This window comes from Glandiceps talaboti, chromosome 1 (genome assembly GCF_964340395.1).
Source record: "Glandiceps talaboti chromosome 1, keGlaTala1.1, whole genome shotgun sequence".
Lineage (NCBI taxonomy): Eukaryota > Metazoa > Hemichordata > Enteropneusta > Spengelidae > Glandiceps > Glandiceps talaboti.
Window position 1 is genome coordinate 4570667 of NC_135549.1, and position 22807 is coordinate 4593473.

General features: G+C 33.7%; 1 protein-coding gene across 1 annotated transcript in view; it reads right to left on the minus strand.

The window, feature by feature from the left end:
• Window positions 1–2849: 2849 nt before the first annotated feature.
• LOC144438612 (CUB domain-containing protein 2-like) overlaps window positions 2850–22807 on the minus strand; it is a 35873-nt gene continuing 15915 nt past the window's right edge. Inside the window, exons 2-10 of the mRNA XM_078127714.1 lie at window positions 19939–20192; window positions 11304–11558; window positions 10656–10798; window positions 8629–8920; window positions 7527–7703; window positions 6174–6389; window positions 5615–5734; window positions 4468–4702; window positions 2850–3860 (exon numbers count right to left, since the gene is read on the minus strand). Coding sequence (XP_077983840.1) covers window positions 3335–3860; window positions 4468–4702; window positions 5615–5734; window positions 6174–6389; window positions 7527–7703; window positions 8629–8920; window positions 10656–10798; window positions 11304–11558; window positions 19939–20143 — 2169 coding nt within the window. The 5' untranslated portion in view covers window positions 20144–20192 and the 3' untranslated portion in view covers window positions 2850–3334. The remainder of the gene's footprint in view (window positions 3861–4467; window positions 4703–5614; window positions 5735–6173; window positions 6390–7526; window positions 7704–8628; window positions 8921–10655; window positions 10799–11303; window positions 11559–19938; window positions 20193–22807) is intronic.

Consider the following 22807-nt stretch of genomic DNA (forward strand, 5'->3'; position numbering starts at 1 on the left):
TTTACGGTGTTCTCACTATAAGTATATGAAAGCATAGAAACTTCTGTGCTATAATACAATAATGTGGAAACAATATTGTACATGACATATGTTGCAAAGCTTTAATAGCAACCCTTTGATAATATACTATGGTGAGTAAACAGTATTTGAATACCTGCAGCATGTACATGTATAACTGAATAAAACAGGCTGAAAAGTCACACGATTTTCCAGCAAATGCAGTATTCATATAGAATCTTAATTTTCATATGTCCTTTTTTATACAAAATGCGAGGTATGTACAGGTACCTCCTGCCACTAAGTGCGAGTGAAAAGTGCGACTTGCAATTCAGTAGCAGATATGACAATAAATCGGTAGCAAACAAAGTCTGCGACATGTACTTGCGACTAGTCGCACTTACTTATTGCGACCGACTTGCGACACTGCGTCGCGTCATCAATCATCACCCACTCACTTGAAGATCATTTCTTGTCGAGCGCTGAAAGTGTATACATCTACATCATGTTTGCCAAAAAAAACCGATCTTTTTTGAGTCACTGTAGCGTTTCATCAACGAACAAAACTTTTATAAATGAAAATGCAGCCTAATAAAATATCTCTATACACAGATAAACTTTTAAACAGTTCACAGTTACTGTAACTTATTCAACATCATAAATGATATCACGTTTCTTGAATGCAAAGTAACTACTAATCATGTGCTTGGTACAACATAAATGTGACAAAACTTTGTCAAGCTCTGGAAGGTTTTCCAGCATGTACTCTCAACATTGTGTTTACTACATCAAACGATGTGTGGCTTTCTTTATTTTACAATGATGGTGACTCTGCAATAATTCTTCTGCTATTTTGAGAAGGATTTTGGTTATAAAGCCCCATAAGTTGTAATATGAACTTTTCTTCCCAGAATTCTTGTTCTTATTTTCATGATCTTTTTTATATTGTTGTCCTTCCTGATTCACAAGCATGCATGTTCTACTATCAGCACTTCACATTTGTTGACAATAAGTACACAGTCTGTCTGGACCCCTTTTACCCTGTTTACACACTGTCATCAAGTTAGTGTAGACAGTGCCCATCAACAGCTTGTAAGCATTTGGCTTAATATCAGGACAGAACTTATCTGTTTGAGATTTTAATGTTCAACCCTACAGCCAACCACCTGTTTTAAAGTAAAAAGTTACCTAGCTGTTATGAACACCATCAATATCTTGGATACCGCTAGTCATACCCCCCCCCCCCCCACCTATCCATCTTTGTTAAAGATGACTTTCAACTAAGTTATTAAATGCCAAAAGAATTTGAAAATAGGGTTCTAAATATACACACAATGTAAACACACACTTAAATTCTACTAGTAAATGTAAAGCAATTGCCACACGAAAGAACAACACACACATATATATATATAAAACACAAATGATAAATTCATTATTAAAAGTCTGTAACAAACAAACTTCTCTACATTACATGACAAGAAGAAGTTATATACAAATCACAATCTGTACAGTATACAAAATATACAACTTGTTACTAATATACAAATTTACAAGTATAAAATTTCCCATTATGTAGAAGGAAACATGAAATAAAACTATTAAGTATTTACGGAGTAAAAACTCTGTGTAAATGACAAACTCTGTTCAAAACACAACAAGGCTTGATATCTGAATTGATAAACATTCATAATTTTAATATTTTATATTTGATTCCATACAAAAACAAACAAACAAACAACTACTATTATTTAAGAATTACATCCATGTTTATAAAAATAAGTAGTATGTGTCGTTATTTCCCATGTGATAATTTCTACTCACACAAGGATACCATATTTTGTACATCTTACACTATCTACATTTATAAATACTGTACATGTTAATTTTCACAACCTGTTATATTTTGAACCTCATATTTGAGGTTTGTACCCACAAGGTGTACATGTTCATGTGTTTATTGGGTTTGCAATATTTTGATGTGAATCAAAATACAAGATGGAAATTCTATTTCACACATCTATGAATTGTTTTATTTACTGCAACTAAATTTATGCCAATGATACAGTAACACAAGTGATTTTGTAGTAATTGTTACAGAATGTGCAATCATTCAGGTTCATTTAATCCATAGACCCTTGGTGGAGGGGGCTATGCTTAATCTAACAAAATTTGGTTTTAAAGACTATCAGTGTCTGTTTGACATATTTGCACTGAAGATCATTTTGTAGACTATCTACTAGTAAAGCTACCTTTGTATACCAAAGTCCCAATGACAATTTCATGAGTAATAGTATAACTGTTTCTGTGCATATTCTAATCTCATCTGCAAACCTTTAAATAGTTATTTCCCCATGAAGTACAGATATTGAGCTACTAATCTGTACCCAGTGTTTTAACGAAAGACAGACAGATAACTTGTTAAAATTATTGTGACTGATAAAACATTAAATGTTACAGAAGCAGTACTGTTTTGTGTTAATAGAAAGTGGTTAATACTTGTCGATCTTGAAGTTGTGACAGTTACTATGATTAGTGATCATACTAGCAAGGTTATTACTCACAGATGAGTGCAAGGCAACTTTACTTTACATCACATAGCTATTTGTCTATTTTGCGATAAAATTCAATGAACAAGCCAAACATTCTTTGTGTGTTTTAGTTAAATTCATGGCCATACCAGAGTATTCAGGTTGGCAGAACCTGTCTGTCACAACTCTCTATTACATTTATTTAGGTACGTATGTATGTATGTATATATGTATGTATGTATGCATGTATGTATGTATGTATGTATGTATGTATGTATGTATGTATGTATGTATGTGTATGTATGTGTTTGTGTGTGTGTGTGTGTGTGTGTGTGTGTGTGTGACATTGATTGCAATACTAAATTATGTGATCAGTTGGTACGATTTCTTTCTTTCCATTTGCACACTATATATAGTTCAATTATCAATCTATATGCAGCTAGAATTCTTAAAATCATGCATGTTGGGAGAGAACTTGGACTGTTTCTACTGCCGTGTTGTGATGTGTTTCTATATTTGCATAATATGCTGACAGCAAGGGTGCTTTTAGTCAATTTCTATACAAGAATTATTGGCTTAAAATTAGTATTCCTTAATGTTCATATGCTAATAAGTATTGTTATGTGTAATACATTATAATGAATGTAAATAGGTCTTTTCAAGGTCATAGATCCTAAACTAATTCAGCATATTTTGAAAAAAAAAGGAAAGAATTTTAACTAAGCCTACCAATGTCACAATGTTATCTTTCTGAAAGACAATTTTCAGGTAATACCAAAGCATAACAGTATCAGAACATGGCATGATTAATCTGTGTATGCTGGTGGCTGATCTGTCAGGGGTGGTAATCTTGATGGTGGTGCTCTTATTGGTGGCAGACCTGTACCACTATTCAGTCTTGATGTCAGATCACTGCTTGGTGCATGTCTTAGTGGTGGTAGCTGGGACCCTGTAAGTGATAGTGGATCACTCAAGGGTGTTAGTTGACTGCCTGTATGTGATGCACCAATCTGTGGCAATGGGTGAGTAAAGGTCACTGGTCTGGCAGAGGTTTCAATATCCTCACTCTGAAGATCCTCCAATGCCTCTTTCTCTTCTAATGGTGGTGCTGTGGCATCTTCAGCTGCTGCAGCGCCACGTGGTTGATAAAATGCAGCAGTTGCCCCAGACAGTGGTTGGTAAGAATCATTCAGTTGTGGTGTCGTTGCAGGTAATGGTACAACATCAGAGTACTTTGGTGGTATTGGTGGAGCCTGTTCCTCTGCTCCAGTATACAAGGGGTTATTATGTCCTATTGTATGTATCATCTGTCTACCACCTGTGGATTCACGACTGCAAATTAAACATATAATTGTTGTAATTATCAACATTGTACCCAGAATAGTTTCATGTGCAAGAGAGTGGATGGGTGCACATGTAGGATTATGGGCTCTCTGTCTCCCTCCCCCCTTCCCCTCCCTCTTCCCCTCTCTCACATACTAATAAAGTCAACGCCCAAGAACCATAAGATATGCATTCAATGAATTTGTTGTTGGTGAACTATTTTGATACAAACATGATATACTTTAGTTAAATCTTTAATAAATAATATAATTCGAACCTTCCATTATTTCACAAAGACAGAAGTGCAAGTTCATGTAAACTTGGTGGTATTAAACACATCTATTTTAACAAAAGCTTCCATTGTGCAGCTTTCAGTGATTGTTATGGTAGTCAATTTTGAATAATGATTAGTCACCATAACAGCAATAGATTCCACTACTATATGTCCCATATTACTGCCTTTAATTACACAAATCATTTCATTTTTGATATATTGCAAGTTTCCCCACCTTAATCTTATTGGGTAGTGTAATATATTCAAGAATACAGACCAACAGCTGTTTTTGATATTCATTACTGATAAAGAACACAACTATACTGGTAAAAAGCAACATACCCGCTGACTGTCTGTAAGTCAGTCAGTCTTGTTTCTGCTAAGTTGTTATTGGCTGGTTGAGAGCAGATCTTGATAATGACAAGGCAAACTGCAGCCATAGTAATGGCACCAATTGCTATACAGATGCCCACAATTAATCCAATATCAACTTTGCTTGGACCTTTGTTACCACCCGCATAGTTGTAATCATAACTACTCTCTTCTTTTGACCAGTCTGGTTCTTCCGGTTCTTCACCTGTATGTATGAAGAGACAAAATGAGTCTTAATGTGCTAGTCTTGTGCTACATCTGTACACGTATCACATAATGAAGTTTTCAAACTATTGTCCATCCGAAAGACCATTTTTCTATTTATGTAAGATTGCAGCAATACATATGTGGATGATATGTTCCAAGCTGACAGGTACATCACAGTATTAAAGTATGTCTTGGCACATTTTTCCACAAAAGTATAAAACATATAGTACATTTAGTACATGTACTCTGTAATAAAACATCTTGAGATGCTACAAGTGGCATTTAGTATTACACCCTTTCTACAATACTACATCATCAATCCACTAGCTGTCTCAGCTGCAACATGAAAATTTTGTTGGTGTACAAGAAAACAAATTCAATGATTACTCTGTATTACAAGAATACAAAGGGTACTTGGTGAATGTAAGCCTCAAAACACTATTTGATAAGATAGAGGTACTATATGCATGCTGTATAACTGCATTTCATTACTTTTATTAAATCAACACTGTGGTGTTACACAGGATTAGTCTGAATTGTGATAGATAAAATAGATTTAGAAGTATATATAATTGATGGACTACATAGTTCTGAAACTTAAAATCATTTTAGTTTCCAGGTTATCGGAAGTTTTCAAGTTGTTCTCAAGTAATTTTAATGGTTAGTCATTTTCTCATGATTATTTTGGTGTACAATTCACCTACTTACATGTTATGTCCTGTGATAGTGTTCCTTGCAACATATGGAATTTTCAATACTTTACCATATCCTGAATTTACAAGTACTATCAGTGTACATGTAGATTACCTGTCTTATATATTTCACAAATTTCTGTTAATCCATGGCTGTTTATTGGAGCTTAATACCCCTGATATTACATGCAAGTATGTAGCCTAGAGGAAATACATACCACAGCCTTCGTCTTCATCTGTGTTATCACCACAGTGATTGTGTCCATCACATACCAAGAAATCAGCAATGCAACGGTTATTTCGACATTGAAAGTCACCAGTTTCACACCCATGGCGATCTATTTAAAAGCAGGAAGTATGAGGACATTACAAATGATGTATTTTGTAACATTTAAGCTATTTAACATTTGTTAATATGTATTTTGTATATTACAATTATTGATGCACATGCATGCTTTACCATTATATACTAGCAACACAAACTAATTATCAGGCACATATCATAAGGAATTTTATAAAAAAAGAATGGCTAATATTGTTTGAAACTTTAAAGAATGTTCAAACCTGTATGACTAGTGTTTTTTTTATCACAACCACTACAACAGCATAATTGTGAATAGCGATGGAGCCTGTGAGAATAAATTACCTAAGTTACCGACACAACATAATTTACAATATATCCCTTGTATGCTCTACAACCTTAATTCAAAACAATTCTTTTCAAAGAACTACCAACATCTGCTTTTTATCTGAATAGCACCATCAACAACTGCTTACCTGTATAAAATACAGAGTATATAGCTCTGAAACCTTTATGCTCTTGACTTTGAACACTGTCTGTTACAAACTTGATCTGCATGTAGAGTGATGCAGTAAACCTATCTTCCTGTGTTCCACATAATGTACCCAAGACAGACGGATTAAAGATGTTGAGATTTCCATCTAGGATTTCAATGTAATCACCAGTGTTGGCCTGACATGTTTCATCTTGATCTAATAAATAAATACATATAAAATAAATAAAACAAAAAGCATCAAATTGTAATATTATAAATGTATCAGTTGATAAGAATTAATATCATAATGATTATGACATCCATTGTGGAAATTTTTTTTTATAAATATGTACTATTATTATCATCATATACCAATCAATTACTGATTTCAGAATGATAGCCTGCCTGTTTATTAGCCAATAAGTTTTTGAATCCTATGTCATGTGGTACATCTGAACCAATCAGACTACATTTTGTATTTGTTAAGTTTGATGTCATATGTGGTTGAACCAATCAGATTTTTTTGTTATGACCATGATGTCATATGTGGTTGAACCAATCAGATATTTTGTTATGACTATGATGTCTTTTGATAGTCTCCATTGCAGTTACATAATTAGCTTTTCTGATCTTCTCAATCAATATGCCAAATATTGTCAGAACTACTATACTATATATAATCATAAAAAACATAACATATGTGTTCACAACAAGTTCAGTCACTTCACACTGGGAAAATACAATAATCAAAACTACATGACTGAGCACTAATTTGTGACTTCATGATGATTAGAATTATAATAATATTATTCTGGGAATACAATATGTTGATTATAAATCTCCATTGTGAAAAGTTAGCGAGACTTTGAACGGTCTAAACATATCCAATAATATGGCCATGAGACACTCAGTCACACTGAACCATGAATATGTCTTATATGACTGTTATGATAGCTAGATCCCAAATGAACAAATCACAGTAATTCTAGCCCACTACACAATCTTATCATACAGTTAACTCTTTCAGGGCTAGAAACTTTCCCGCCAAAATTTTTGAACAAAAATTCTTGTTTCTCTGTAATATTTGGAAAAAGATCAACTTTATTTTAGATCAGAATTCAAGAAATATTACTTCCCAATGAAATAATATTCTTAAATTTTAGAAAATGTTCTTACAATCAAGTTTCTATTTATTCCAATGTCGTCTCTAGGAATGAAAGGGTTAAATAATGGACCAAGTATTGGAAAGCCTTCACTATGTGTCCATTAACAGACAGCTGGGTTGGAGTGGTCAAAAACCAGAAGAGAAATAAATGTTATAACCTCCTTGCATAGTTTATACTACATCACTGACCTTCCGTAGCTTGCAGCTCAACTTCTTCAAATGCTAAGTACACTTTCTCAAAGACTCTGCCACCAACGATAACCATTACACACTCAGCATCATTGGGATAGAGGCTCTCAGGGTATAATTCATGTGATACAATGATTCCTCCACGGTCTGTTATGATGGCACGGGAAATATCACACACTGGGAATAAATAATATATTGGCCAGGGATATTAAATAAAGTACAAATGCACAGTGCATTAAAATTTTGAAGCTATTAGTATCTACTAGTAGGTACTGCACAGAAGATAGAAGAAGTTTTAGAACACTTTTAATAATAATAATAATAATAATAATAATAATAATAATAATAATAATAATAATAATAATAATAATAATCATCATCATTCATTTTGCAACCTCTATCCTACCAGGTCCCCAATTATACAGCTGGGTTGACTGGGGCCATAACCGTGGTTTAAATCTTGCCTATTAAAGACTTTAGCCATTCAGAATGAAAAGGCAGCAACAAGGCTTGAACTTGCTGTAACCTGCAGATTGCAAGCCTGGCAGCTACTGTAACTATTTGACCACCTGACTTTTATAGAAGCAATTTCATGAACCATAGTTGACAGCAGTTTTTTTTGTGTGAGATGCAGGTCCTGAAAATAGCAAGACTACATTGTGAAATATCCAGAACAGAACTAAACTAAAGGAATGGGATACATTCACTTACTACTCTGACTGCACAGGAGTCAATCATTTAATATTCTAAATATACAATATGGCATCCTCAATGGGTTCATCCGATGGGTATAGACTCTAATCTCTGTATAATTGATTTCATTTTATTTGTAAAGCACTTTTGCACGGTGTTCAAAAATAAATTGTGTACATGTACAAATATGCTAACTACATGTTGTAGCGCCATAATGCATATATTTGTTACAAAATTAATGTACTTTTTAAAATACATTTTCCAACATTTTAGGAATTTCACCTATTTTCCAGCATTTTAAGTATTTCAATATCTCTCAGTCAATTTTGGTCATCATATTTAAAGGGTTCAAAATGAATGTAGGTGGCTATGTTGTAAAAGTATGGCATGTGTGAGAAAAAACAGTTACCTGGTACAGCAAAAGAATTTGGTAGTGCAGATGGAGGTGGAATATCAGGAAAACCAATATCAGCTATGGCAAACTTGGCATAAAAACCTTCATAATGGATGGATACGTCAGAATGGAATATAACAGTGATTTTATTGCCTGTGGAAGGTATGATGTGAGGTGGACGGTTATTTTCTCCACCACAGTATTTACTAATGACTGGTGAACTCTGAAGATCATCACCATCCAGAACTTTAATAAAGTCATACTGGCAGGACTGGTGTACTTCTAGATCAAAACTAGAAAAATGTAGCTGAAAAATAGAAACAGGTAAATGTACTGATTAAACACAGTTATGAAATACTGTAACTAACCTAGTTATAATTCTCATGAATCATAAATACTTTTTTTCCACAATACAGGGGATGAAATTTGATCATAAATACCTTTTTTCCACAATACAAAGGACAAAATTTGATTTGTAATCCAAATCACATTACCAGGTATTTTTCATTTTGTGGTATTTGAATTGAAGTTTTCTCAACGTTTACTGTGTTGTTACTCCTTCAGTATTCAGCAGAATGACCAAAACACTGAGTTTGCACTTTTTATATCCCTTTATTATACTTTTCAGTTCGTGTAAATGAACAAATATACATGAATGGATGGTTTTAATCTACAAAATGTTAATGTTTACACTTCATCTAAATGTCTATGTTATTTTCTATTACATGTATATTCTATACAATTCTGAGTTCATGATTTATGACACAATCTACTTGGGTAATGCATTCAAGGTTTTAAATGCCATTTGATACAGGTACTTGTATACATGTAATAATGCTGCACTTTTTTATCCTTTAGACATTACCATTTTAAAAATAGTCCAGCGACAGTGAAACTTAAGTGTAATATAATACTGATAACATCAAAGCAAGCAGAGACAGGACAAAGCTGCAGCCAACTTTGATGGATGAGACATTCAACACAGGTAATATAATTCTAGTTTAATAGTGTTGTCAGAGTTTTGTTTACATAATGAAAGTGAATATTGCCTTTCAGAAGGGTGTATGTGTTTATCATTATGAGTGCAATCCTGGTCATTATCTATAATTTAAAGTAAATGAAAATGGAATTGGGATTCCTTCCTACAGCAATGTATAATTTATATATTCCTGACATGATCAATTGGTACAAAAAAAGTGTAGACACTATATAAACATTTCAATGGTATACCTGTGGAGATATAAACTGTCAAACTAAACAAACTTGTCAATAAGTCTAATTCTCTCCCTATACCTTTAACCACATTTAAATGAGATTTTTTCCATTACATGTGATAGCTGATACACAATCATGTAACCCTAACAAATTGCCACATATTGCAGGATAAAAATCAAAGTTTTTGTTAGTGTCCTATTTTGTTGTGATTACTATAAAATAACATCTACGATAAATTCAAAATATAATTACTATCTATTTGTACATCAAATTCTATTTTGTATGATCAAGCACATTTCTTACTAGTCTTGCTGCTAGACGTTCGGGCTTTCTTTCGATGCTATAACTATAAGCGAACGAAGTTCGCATGTGAGGGCTTGCCCGAACAGTCTAGCGAATGTCATTTTCAGACCGGACATTCCATTGAGATTACGATAAGCGGTGGGTTGGGCCATATATGCATATATATACTTTAATATATTCAATCTCTGCATGCAGGTGTTGACAAACACATTTATGTCATTACTATGTCTTATCAGTTTATGGTAATTGTGTTTGATGAGTGTGTATACGTTGTCATTCACACATTTAGTTAACGCATTGGTGGTTATTTTTACAAGCCCCTCCTTAAGATGAATATGCATGAAAATTTAGCTATTGTCCTCTGTTTGTGCTTGTTGCTAATACGGTTCTCTGATTGGCAGTTATTTATATCCTGATGACATTCGCTAGACCTCGGATGTTCCATCCTCGATAGCGTTGTTCGGCTGTGTGTCGTATTTTATCGGAAGAACATCCGAGGGCTAGCTGATAGACTAATTTCTTACCAGTATCGTATCAGTACTTGATTCAGTAGAGATGAAATAGACACAGTATTCATTTGCTTCATATCCATATGGATAACCCGGAGAAGTTATATCCCCTTGGTCTGCACGGAGAAATCCACCACACTGGCCTAATTCATATGGTTCTACCGAAAATATAATTAATTGATGTGAAAAAGTTACATGTAAGTTGTTGCATGTCAGCATTTATGTTTGTGAGTACACTGAGTAATCTTGTCAGTCTATGAGAATACCACATGTATATAGTCCACACATAAGGAGTCATTTTATCCTCATGATTCCCACATGTGAGTAGGCGACTGATCCCTGAATGGGTACATGGTGGAAACACGGAGGGAACAAGGCATCTACTTCTTTTCACAGGTACCAATGTAGGGCTTTTAATTTTAAAAAGAATTTGGTTGCCTAATGAGTCTTGGCACGAACTGTAACAGTTATAGACTGTTGGATATTTAGCATGTTGAAATGTTATTTGTATGGTTACCTCAGATTTTTTTCTTGATTTTAACTGAGGATGAGGTTCAGTTTTCATGAATATTTAAAGTAAACAGTTAAAGTTAAAGATTTCAAAGATTTCCGAAGCACATATTAAATGTACATGTACATCAAGATAAGGGAATATGCTATTACCTATGTAATTATCTGCAACACTTTCAATCTTGGCTTTGAAGGTTCCAGGCTCAATAGAATTGTCAGAGACAAAAACTGCTAATAGTTGAGTTGAAGTGGACAGAACAGTTGGTGGTATCTTACTACCACAATACCGGCCAAGATGACGATCAGCAGTGGAATCACCATCATAAAATTCGATGTAGTCATATCTACATTCACCATCTTCTCTGTTTTCAATCTTAAATTCTTGAAATGTAACCCTGATTTTGTAACCTGTAATGAATCAGAGAGTAATTAGCCTTCACTAAGGGTGAACTATAGTTTTTATAATTGGATGGCTTTATTCATGATTTGTGTCAAATGATGGGGAGATAACACAAGATGACCCATGTACATACTGAGGAAGTAAGATATACATGTACATGTAGCAGACAAATGCACCTATCTCAATCTCCATACAAAATGTACCCCTTTTGTATCTGTATAAATACGTTGAATGGCCAGATAACTGGTCTTGATTGACAGAAAGAGAGGTACTTAGTTGAGCTGGATGGATGCCTTAAAGGCATATCAACAGATCCAATTTTAACAACGCTATCTTCCAGCTTGTTCCAGTCTATGTCTATTATTGTTTGTGGGAAGAATGAGTTTTTCAAGATGTCTGTATTACAGTTTGGTATCCGATAGCAATGAGAATTGTCTGTAGCATATTTTTCCATAGGATTTGTGCCAGTGAATCCCTCAAATTTTCTTGGTTTTATTTATCTTTTTGGTCTCTGTGGTATAATGTAGGTGTATATGCGTGAATACCCGATAACAGCTAGGTCATCAGCAGTCTTGTATAGTAGTAGGAGATGGAGTTCCTTTCTGCATGTACATGTAGAGGTTTGGTGTTGTGTTGTTGGTCCAGGAGCATTTTATTGATACTGCCTGGTTCTTTGCTTTTGACATTGTTGGATCTGAATCTTGCTGCTTGTCATTGAATGCATTCTAGTTAATGGATATTTGATTGTGTAAATGGGGCCCATATAGCAGCGCCATATTCCATGTTTGAATATATACATGTACATGTAAATGATTATATATGTATGCCATTTTCTTGCAGGATGTGTTACAGCGTGTGAGATTTAATTCTTCTAAGGAAGCCTAGTGTTGATGATGCTTTCTTTCATAAATTTGCTATGTGAGTGTTCAATTTGATAATGTTAAGGTGAGCTATTGGGCTGTTTGAAACTTGATAGTGTTAAGCCGAGGTATTGGATTGCTTGAAACTTGACAGTGTTAAGCCGAGGTGTTGGATTCCTTGAAACTTGACAGTGTTAAGCCGAGGTATTGGATTCCTTGAAACTTGACAGTGTTAAGCCGGGGTATTGGATTGCTTGAAACTTGACAGTGTTAAGCCGAGGTATTGGGTTGTTTGGAACTTGACAGTGTTAAGCCGAGGTGTTGGATTGTTTGAAACTTGTAGTGTTAAGCAGAGGTGTTGGGTTGTTTGGAACTTGACAGTGTTAAGCCGAGGTGTTGGATTGTTTGAAACTTGATAGTGTTAAGCAGAGGTATTGGGTTGTTTGAAACTTGACAGTGTTAAGCCGAGGTATTGGGTTGTTTGGAACTTGACAGTGTTAAGCCGAGGTGTTGGATTGTTTGAAACTTGACAGTGTTAAGCAGAGGTATTGGGTTGTTTGAAATTTGCTTGAGTATGTGACCATTGAGAGACTATAGAAGTATGAACTCTTACTTTTCTCACTGGGTGTATAACATTTCTTAGCATTATACTTCATACCCCATGTTGACGCCCACTTTTCACGATCATTTAGGTCATCTTGTAGAACATGATGGTCTTTTTGTGATTTAATAATTCTATAAACCAAGCATTCGTCAAGGGTATAGAGACAATTTGAGACTTCTTGTTGTCTAGAAGGTTGTTGCTATGACATAAAGAGAGATGTGGGCCTAGTACTGTACCCTGGGGTCTCCAGAGCCAACAGAAGCAATTCTCCTTCGGTGGCCACTCACATTTGCCGGTCAGTCAAGAAGGAGGTTAACCATTCATGTAGTGCTCCATGGATCCTGTAGTTCTCCAACTTGTGTAACAAGTTATTGTGTGGAACTGTGTCAAATGCTTTTGAAGAGTCCAGGATAGCTATGTCTGTTTGCAGTCCTTGATCATAGAACTTTCTGCTGTCATGTATGGTGAAGTCCAGGATAGCTACATGTATGTACATGTATGTCTGTTTGCAGTCCTTGATCATAGAACTTTGTGATGTCATGTATGGTGAAGTCCAGGATAGCTATGTCTGTTTGTAGTCCTTGATCATAGAACTTTGTGATGTCATGTATGTATGTATACATGTACCGGTATGTCTGTTTGCAGTCCTTGATCATAGTACTTTACAACTTACCAGGCTCTGTTAGCAGTACACTGGATTATCTTTTTCTACATGTACAATGTAGCTAGGTCTTTAAAAAAAAATAATGTATATGCATGAAGGGATTACAGAGTACAGTAGTCAAGAGAAGCAGAAATTACTATCTCTAAAGGTGAGAGTTTGACATTTAAATAACACTGATAAATGTAACCTAGTTGGAGTCTGGATAGTTATAAAGAAGTTGTTGAGACTCTGACACCCCTGTTGCCAAGGTAGGGACAACACTGTTGACAATGCTGAACTAATAATACTGGTAACCTCAGCTGACCTTCATTGTCCAGTTGTTGTTATATAGAAACATTGCATGCTTGTCACAAGAATCATGACGTAAACTTAAAGACAATGTCTATAAACCTGAAGATACTATAGAAAGCTTATATTCATAATGTTATTATATATTATAATTGTCATGGTCATTCACAACCTTTTACATGTAAATATGTATACATGTATGTGTATGTGTTAAGGTATGTTTTGTAGTTAAGGAGTTTGCCATTTTAAGAAACATAGTGTAAGAATCAATGTGAGAAATTGTCAAGGACATCTACATGGTCATTTGTATACTGTGTGCAGAGTCAAATTCCAACCCAAACAAACATGTTTACAGATTGGTGTTTTGTATTTTTTAAATTTAAAAATAATTTTTTTTATTTTTCATTACTAGTAAATTATACAAAGACAAAATAAAAGAAGATAGAGACAGCATTGCAAACGAGAAACACAACACGCTCACCATACAGAGTGGTAAAAAGAAAAGTGACAAAACTGTTACAACCCAGTCAAAATGATTTTCTGAAATTCTTCAGAAGTGACCAAATTTAGCGTGTCTGTTAATGGTATTTGTAATGGCAACAATCTTAAATATATAATTTCTTGATTTGCTCAGTAAAATTTTGGAATGGTGGTAGTAGCCCTTGCTGATCCTCTGGATTGATGAATAAATTGCTTGGCTTGAATTAGATTGGTGTCGATATTGTATTTTTTTTACAAACAAACAAACAAACAAACAAACTAGTCTGGCATTCTAAATGCATGCCTTGGCAACATTTTCCCTAAGTCTGAAGTGTAAATTTAATTAGGCCTTCCAAGTTTATATTCATGTGATTTCAATATGTGATTTTTAACTCTCTCACACAAGTGAATGTATTATGTTTATTAGGTAACAATATACATTTTGTATTTTCTATTTCTATTCAACGCTGGCCTTTTGCCTATGTAGACCACCAACCTCACTCCTTTTCATAGCAGCCATATAATAAACAAATTATTCAGATTGTTTCCATGACAACTACATTTAATTTCAATGTAGATGAAACTACAAAAAAATATGTTGATACAGAGACTAAGATGAAATGGCTTTTAGGAAATGGAACACCAGTGGGCTGAATAGAATCTACAACACTTTAAATTCTTAAAAAAACCATCTCATTATTATTTGATCAAAAGTCATACAATGTACATGTATGATACGTTAGTGAAATTAAAATGGGTTGTCTACAGTAGCAGCAGCACAGCACAAACAAGTCATTGAAAATGACATACTCCCCGCTATGATTGGGTTTTAAGGAACTGGCAGTTTATGTTGTCATTTTCAAACCTGGTTAATGTTGTTTGGCCTCATATGGTTGTTTTTGATATCACTACTCTGTTCAAACATGTCTGAGTTATGGCTTTGGACATGAAAACAGCGCCAACAAAATGGCTGCCAGGCAGCCATATCGGACTGTATCACGACGAAAATGGATATGCACATGTATGTCATAGAACACTGTGCTAATACCAATGGCCAATAGAACTATTCTTATCAAATGAGGGGATGAAATACAAATGTATAAGTCTCAGTACTTCTAACATACTATGCTAAGTGTTAATAATCCAATTCAGTTGTTTTTCCCTGTCTGTAACATGTTCTGTTCATCCACAGTCTGATGTTGGCAGATGTACAACAGAAAATTACCTTTAAATATATTCCTAGATTGTGTAGTCTTACATTTGACATAAACAAAGACGTGTAATATGTAGGTGTACGTGCCCCTATGGACACCTTATATTTGGTAAAAATGGCAAAGAGAAGATTAAGGGAAACCCTATGGACAGCTTAGTAGCTTAATTAGCTTTCCAGTTTGGTGTGGGTGTACAAAGTACATGTAGCTATACTAGTAAATGTATTCACTTTGGAAATCTGAGCTCTCTGTCCTTAAACCACAAACTTGAAGATTTGTAAGTTAGCTGAATCAATAAACATTAATAACAACAACTTGTAATTGTCAACAATGAAAAATCTCTACAGACTGTTGATTAGCCTAAGGGTAACATGGTATGTGCAGTGTAATTAAAACTAAATCAAACATTATATAAATACAGTACTGTATACTCTCCTCATTTATCTTATCATAATTGTATGAATACTATGATTAATGATCAAGTCAAAAACAAAATGTCTGTACTTAAAAATCTAAATATTGTATTTCAATCACCAAGATGTGCAGTGACTGATTGTATATGTCACATGTGGTGTATTTAGCTGACATGTTGTTTTTTACACTGTACTCTATATTTTTCCATTATTGTGAATATACTTTTCAAAATTTTTGTCATGATATAATTTTTCTGATACATGTATAGCAAACTTTCTGAACAAATACAGACTTTTGATTCAAAGAATGTCTAAAATTGAGTATTCATAGGTGGGAATCAATAACAATCTTATAATCAGGAGATGATGTAAATATACTTTGAGTTACATTGTTGTAACTCATAAATCACAATTTTAAATGGTTTTGGAGATTACCCTCTTAGAAAGTGGGCACATCAATATTAATTTAAGTACTTGTTTTTATATTGAGTTAAATCTGAAAACAATAGTGGTTTATTAATATTAATGTCATTTTCCTTCATGGTAATGGAGTAATGTTTACGGTGTTTAACTGCCCTGCAGTGAAAATACCACTAGTACCGGTATGCCTGCGAACCAGTGCAAGTAATCTCTCTTAACTCTAGATGTGACTGTCATGATGATGTGGTCCAAATCCATGCAATGGTCACTTTATTCTGATTGGCAGATGATCCCAAATAGTGTGTGTTCATATAACACAGCCATTGAAAATAGTTACATCAATATGTCATAGTGGTGTGTTAGCAAAGCTGCTTTGCTATTATTTACTAACCCAAACTTTGCACAGTGGCACTTTTGAACATAGTACAAATTGAATCAGTTTTGTTTTGATATCAAAGAATATAGATAAGGTAAGATAAGATATAGCTTTATTACAACCATATAGAAAATTGACAATTACATTATAATGAAATACCAGGAGGCTAATGTTATAAGTATAAGAAAAATTAAATATTTTATGAGTTTATGATACATTACAAATTTAAATTGCTTTCCTATCTATACTATTGAATTCTGAATTGATATTATAAATTACACATTAAATAATTTATCTTTTTACTTTGAATATATCACCAAGATTTTTTGAATCTAAATGAATACAAACTTATATACTGTATCTGTTTTTAATAAAATTCCTGATAATGTTGCATGTAGGTCAGCAGGTCATATACATTTTGTAGGTGTATTTAAACATTATCTTTTTAGTTGAGTGATGTTGCTACAAGCAAAGAACAATTCAACCTTCTAATTACATTAATTCTGAACAATGCAATGTAGTCAATATTACAAACCTTTCACATACATGTACAACATTCGTGTAATTTAATGTCAGTAGCATCATGTACATATATCATCTGTATATTTGCTTTTTGCACTTTATTTTCATTTTACAAGTTAAAGAGTTGAATATATTTATAGTTTTATGACATTCTTTTATGATTTGGAGCCTGGCCAATCTGTGACACGACACTGTACAGTAATGATCGCAGTGTTCTTTAGTTGACTGTGTTTGACTTATTCTTTGTACATGTATATAGCTCAAATTGAGTTACTATGGATTCATGTGACTATTAATTTTCATAACAGCTGGCTGTTAACAAACTCTTGATTTAGAAAGTTTTATAGCTAACCATACAATAAATACATCTACAATTGAAATTTATGTGTTTGCTTTTACTCACTGGTGTTATTGAATTTTTATATCAGTTCATTTCTGGCAAAGTACGACAGCTGCAGGATAAGTACTGCACATATGTGTGTTACCTTTATGTTATGGCTATACAATGTACAAAAGTACATATGTGTGTTACCTTTATGTTATGGCTATACAATGTACAAAAGTACATATGTGTGTTACCTTTATGTTATGGCTATACAATGTACAAAAGTACATATGTGTGTTACCTTTATGTTATGGCTATACAATGTACAAAAGTAACACAATTCAGAGGAACTATAAGTAAAGATTATGTAGATTTAGAAATTTGAATGAAAACTTAACTGTAGGCTGAAATTTGATAACAATAATCTAGTGCAAATGCGAATGTTACCCTATGGCTTGATATATTTACATCAACAAAATTTTTTTTTTTTATGGCTTAGGGGGTCCATATTTTTGTTTCTGTTTCTCATTACCTGACCAACTTGGACCAAGTCAAATTTTCAGCTCTGACATCAAAATAAATTTTTTTTTTTTTAATTGTACCTGCCCTTAATAATGATTTTGCAGAAGAGCACCCTCTCTGGCAAGAATAAACAATTATCTGGACTGTTGATGTCATCTACAGTCATGGTGGCAATGACAACTCTTGTTCATGAACAGAGCATTTCTTTCATGACGGAAGTTATCCAAGTGGGGGTGGGGGGGGGGGCTGAAAACATGACAATTGTGTAGAGAAGCTGGGAAAGGGCTTGTTACCAGGAATCTAATAAAAAGAAGATAGAAGAAAACAGAGAAACATTTTTAAAAAATCGAACGACCCATAGTTGCCATGGAAAAGTAACGAAAAACATAAAAAAAATAGGGTCACCCTTAGCAATGGATTCTAATTTCTATGGCAACCTAATATTTTGGTTAATTCATTCATATTTATTTATTCCTATATTTCTCTATTTACTTAGATGTGTATTTATTTATCATCAAATGACTTATGCATGAAAAGCTAATTATTTCATATTACTTTACACCAGAAATATATTCATATGATCAATCATTTCTAGTTAATACAAGACATTCCCCTGGAACTGACAGGTCAACTTTTCTATTGCTATGTGACATAGAACAATAGATAATTTATGACAATAGTATCATAAATTTTGGAGGTACAAATGTACATTGTATGACTTACATTATACGACTTGAGTTGTGCTAGCAATAAATGGATGATTTTTCTCATCATCTATTGCCTATACTCTATCTATCATTTTATAATGATCCACTTTGCCTTACAATGCTGATCATATATACATACATACTTATAAAAAGGGTGACTTTTAACTGGTAATTAAAAGTATTGTCATGTCAGCTCACTCGTCATCGATGTAAATTCTCATACCTTCAACAGTATTTCTGTAATTCCTAGCTGCTACAGTCTTTTTCTACTTTCACATATACTTAAAAGTAAGGGAAACATTCAACTGTTTATTTTCTGCAAAAAGTACAGTTACTGTATGGCTTAATGAAGTTGCTCTGTCAGCAAAGAATGTGTGAAAAATTCAAAATTGGATTTGTGATAATAAATGCTCCCTGGCAATTGGTAATGTCATCAAGACACAAATTTAAATTTGTATCTGAAGGTGAAATCATTAGCAAGATCAGCTTCAAGTGTGTAAATAACCAAGTGCATGTACAACATGTACATATCCTGGTTTTAGATATTTCGATGTAACATGAATAATTCTTCCCCATCATTTATAAATTGATATCTTTAATCCTATCTGTTTGTATACAAAATACTTCAAGTTGGGACAAACAGGATGGAGACTTAGAAAGTAAGAATGGAAAGGGGTTTGATTTACATGTACTCTTGTAAATAAACATTTTGTAAGTGGTGAAAAATGATAGAGAATTCTTGGCCAATGTTATGGATTTCCAGTTACTGTGACAGAAGCAAAAAGTGTTATGATACAGGTGGAAGTACATGCAGGTGTGGGATTTCATGTCCTGAAATGGTATTGTTCTATGCACATACAAACATGTACTCAGTTCATAGTGTGAGTTACTACATGTATACATATGAACAAAATTACATGGCGCCACTACTAATACATGTACATGTATTTACAAAATGTACATGTATACATTAAAACATATATGCAAAAAACATACCTTGGTCAGCGACAAAATGGTGAATACAGTCTTCATTTGGCATATAGTTCTCAGGGTGGTTTGGAGCAAGGTATTCTTCATCACTGCCAAATGTTACAGTAGTATTTGAAAGACCAACTGAACAACCACTCTGGACATATGGTATGATTACACAGACAACCAATAAAGCAACCCAGATACACATGTTGTATAAAAACACTGCCATTATTGCAATAACAGTATACTATCAGCAAATTTGATGAAACTCCTTAGATCTGTGAATGATAAAGAGAATACTATTACTGTCAAAATTATGACAACTTCGTTGAGGCAGCTACATTTTTTAAAAACCACATGGCAAATAAAATTATTGTAACTAACACTTTCAAATATGGTCACAGGTGTACATATTAAAATAAACTGCAAATATTTTAGCAGATTTACCTGTTTTTATTCTAGTCTTAAAATCCGGACAAAATATATTCGATAACATGTTGGCTACTTCACTGCTTGAATTGTTTATCAAAACTGGGTTCGCATTGTGAAAACATACTTTCTAAATACATTTCATTTGAATTCAAATTATGGCTTGTACAAATGTAATATACTGATGTTAAGAGGACCAGCATACAACGTACATGTACATGTAGTACACATATGTACAAGGTACATGTAAGGTACAATCATGTGAAGTACCAGCTGGCCAGGAAGAAAGTAATTCAACACCAATTTCCTGAAATTTATGATGAATACTTTGTTCTACACTTTTATGGAGATTTATTTCTTTTTATGTTTCCATTTCATATTCTACAAAAATGTACATGTCAAGACAACCAGCATCTACCACAGTCTTTCATTCTGTTTTGCTCAATTTTCAAGGTCGTTAATACTCTTCCTAAATTTCACAGCATACATTTGTACATTGTATATGTACATGTATGCTTGTTGAGGTACAATGTACATTTGCATGGTTAGTCCCTTTTCTTAATTCAGTTGGAAAATATTCATGTCCTAAAAAGAGCGTTTTAATATAACAGAGTATTTGACCCAGAGTGGCATGGCCCCTTAGGTCACTCATATATTTTTCAGTCATCTGAATGAAGAAAACAATGGTGAATAATACCTGAAGCATACATATTTTTTTTTTTTTTTTTTTTTTATATAAAATACAATATATGGAAATGAATATCTTATCTTAAACCACATAAACCATGCACAAGCCAAGATATTGTTTTTGAGCAGAAAATATGGATTATATACCTTGGTCATTCTATGTAACGGCAACCTGTGTCTACTTCACTGGTTCTCTGGTGCTTGAAATACGAGTCAAAATATTCCAAATCACCATTATTTTTCTTCCTTCTCCAAAAATTATATTTAAAGGAGGTATAATTATATTATTCCCCAATAATTTTCTTCATTCAGCTGGAAAATGCTTGTGACCGCAAAGGATTTTTTCACTACTCATTTTGTGATTTGTAGTGACAAGCCCCCTTAAGTCATTCATATTTTCCTTGGGTGACATTCAGACCACCAATGAAGAAAAATATTGGGAAAAAACCTTAATACACAGATATTGAATTTACCATTTCTGATATTTAACAAGTAAGAATACACAAAAGAAAATATGAATGACATTTTGATTTTATGTGTCACGTGTCAGGGGTATTCCTAAGTACTTGGACAATAATACAGAAGATATCAAAAAGTACAAACAATCTAGGTGGGAAAATGATGTACATTTGCACAGAAAATTACAAAATGTACTAAAGGGAGCTCATAAAAGGTTGAACGATGAAGTACATGTACATGTAGTCATTGTTTTTGCACGCTACCACCTCTTACATGTACATGTGTGTGTAATGTACATGTATGTCTGTTTTTTTGGCATTCTTATCAAATTTCATTCTGATATACAAGTAATGTACATACGTTTGAAATCAAATGCTATAGAACTAGCCAGTCTGCGAGTTGGTGACCTCAATATCACTCCATCTGTTTCCGTTCGGAATTTGGGTGTTACTCTAAGTAGCGATGGTTTTATGTCCAACCATATCAGTCAGATATGTAGGAATGGCTTTTTCGCGCTTTCTAGAATTGGCAAGATTCGCAGATTATTAGATAAGGCAACAACAGAAAAATTAATCCATGCATTCGTAACATCTAGGCTAGACTACTGTAACAGTCTCCTGCATGGTATCTCGAAAGACCAGCTTGCTCGCATTCAATCCATCCAAAATGCAGCCGCTCGCCTTGTCAGTCGCACTCGCAAATTTGATCACATTACCCCCATCCTAGTTGATTTACATTGGCTGCCAATTGATGCACGGATCAAATTCAAAGTCTTGTTACTTACGTATAAAATTGTACACGGAATCGCACCATTGTATCTGAAAGATTTAATTGAGTTGTATGTCCCAGCTAGAGATCTTCGATCATTGAATACATTACGCTTAGTACCACCAAGAGGCAAATTCAATAGAATGTATGGCCAAAGAGCTTTTTCTGTCTGCGCTCCTGCTTTGTGGAACCTTTTGCCCCTAGAAATTCGCACCGCCGAAACGGTTGATTGTTTCAAACGCCATTTGAAGACGCATCTTTTTGTGCAATATTTCTGTTAAACTCATATTTTACAGGTACATTCATGATATTTTCCCAAGGCTTTTAATATTCGACCTCATTCGTAATTGGACATGAATTTCTGTTTTAATTTTTTTTTTGCTCTTAGACTATTTTTGATATGTTCTTACCTCGATCTCTTTTTTATCAGTATTGACTGCATTTTAATTCCCTTTGTTTCATGAACATTAATTATGTTGTTTTTTTGTGGTTTTTTTTACTTTGTTGTGTACAATGCACTGAGACGTATGTGTAGTGCGTTCTTTAAGAA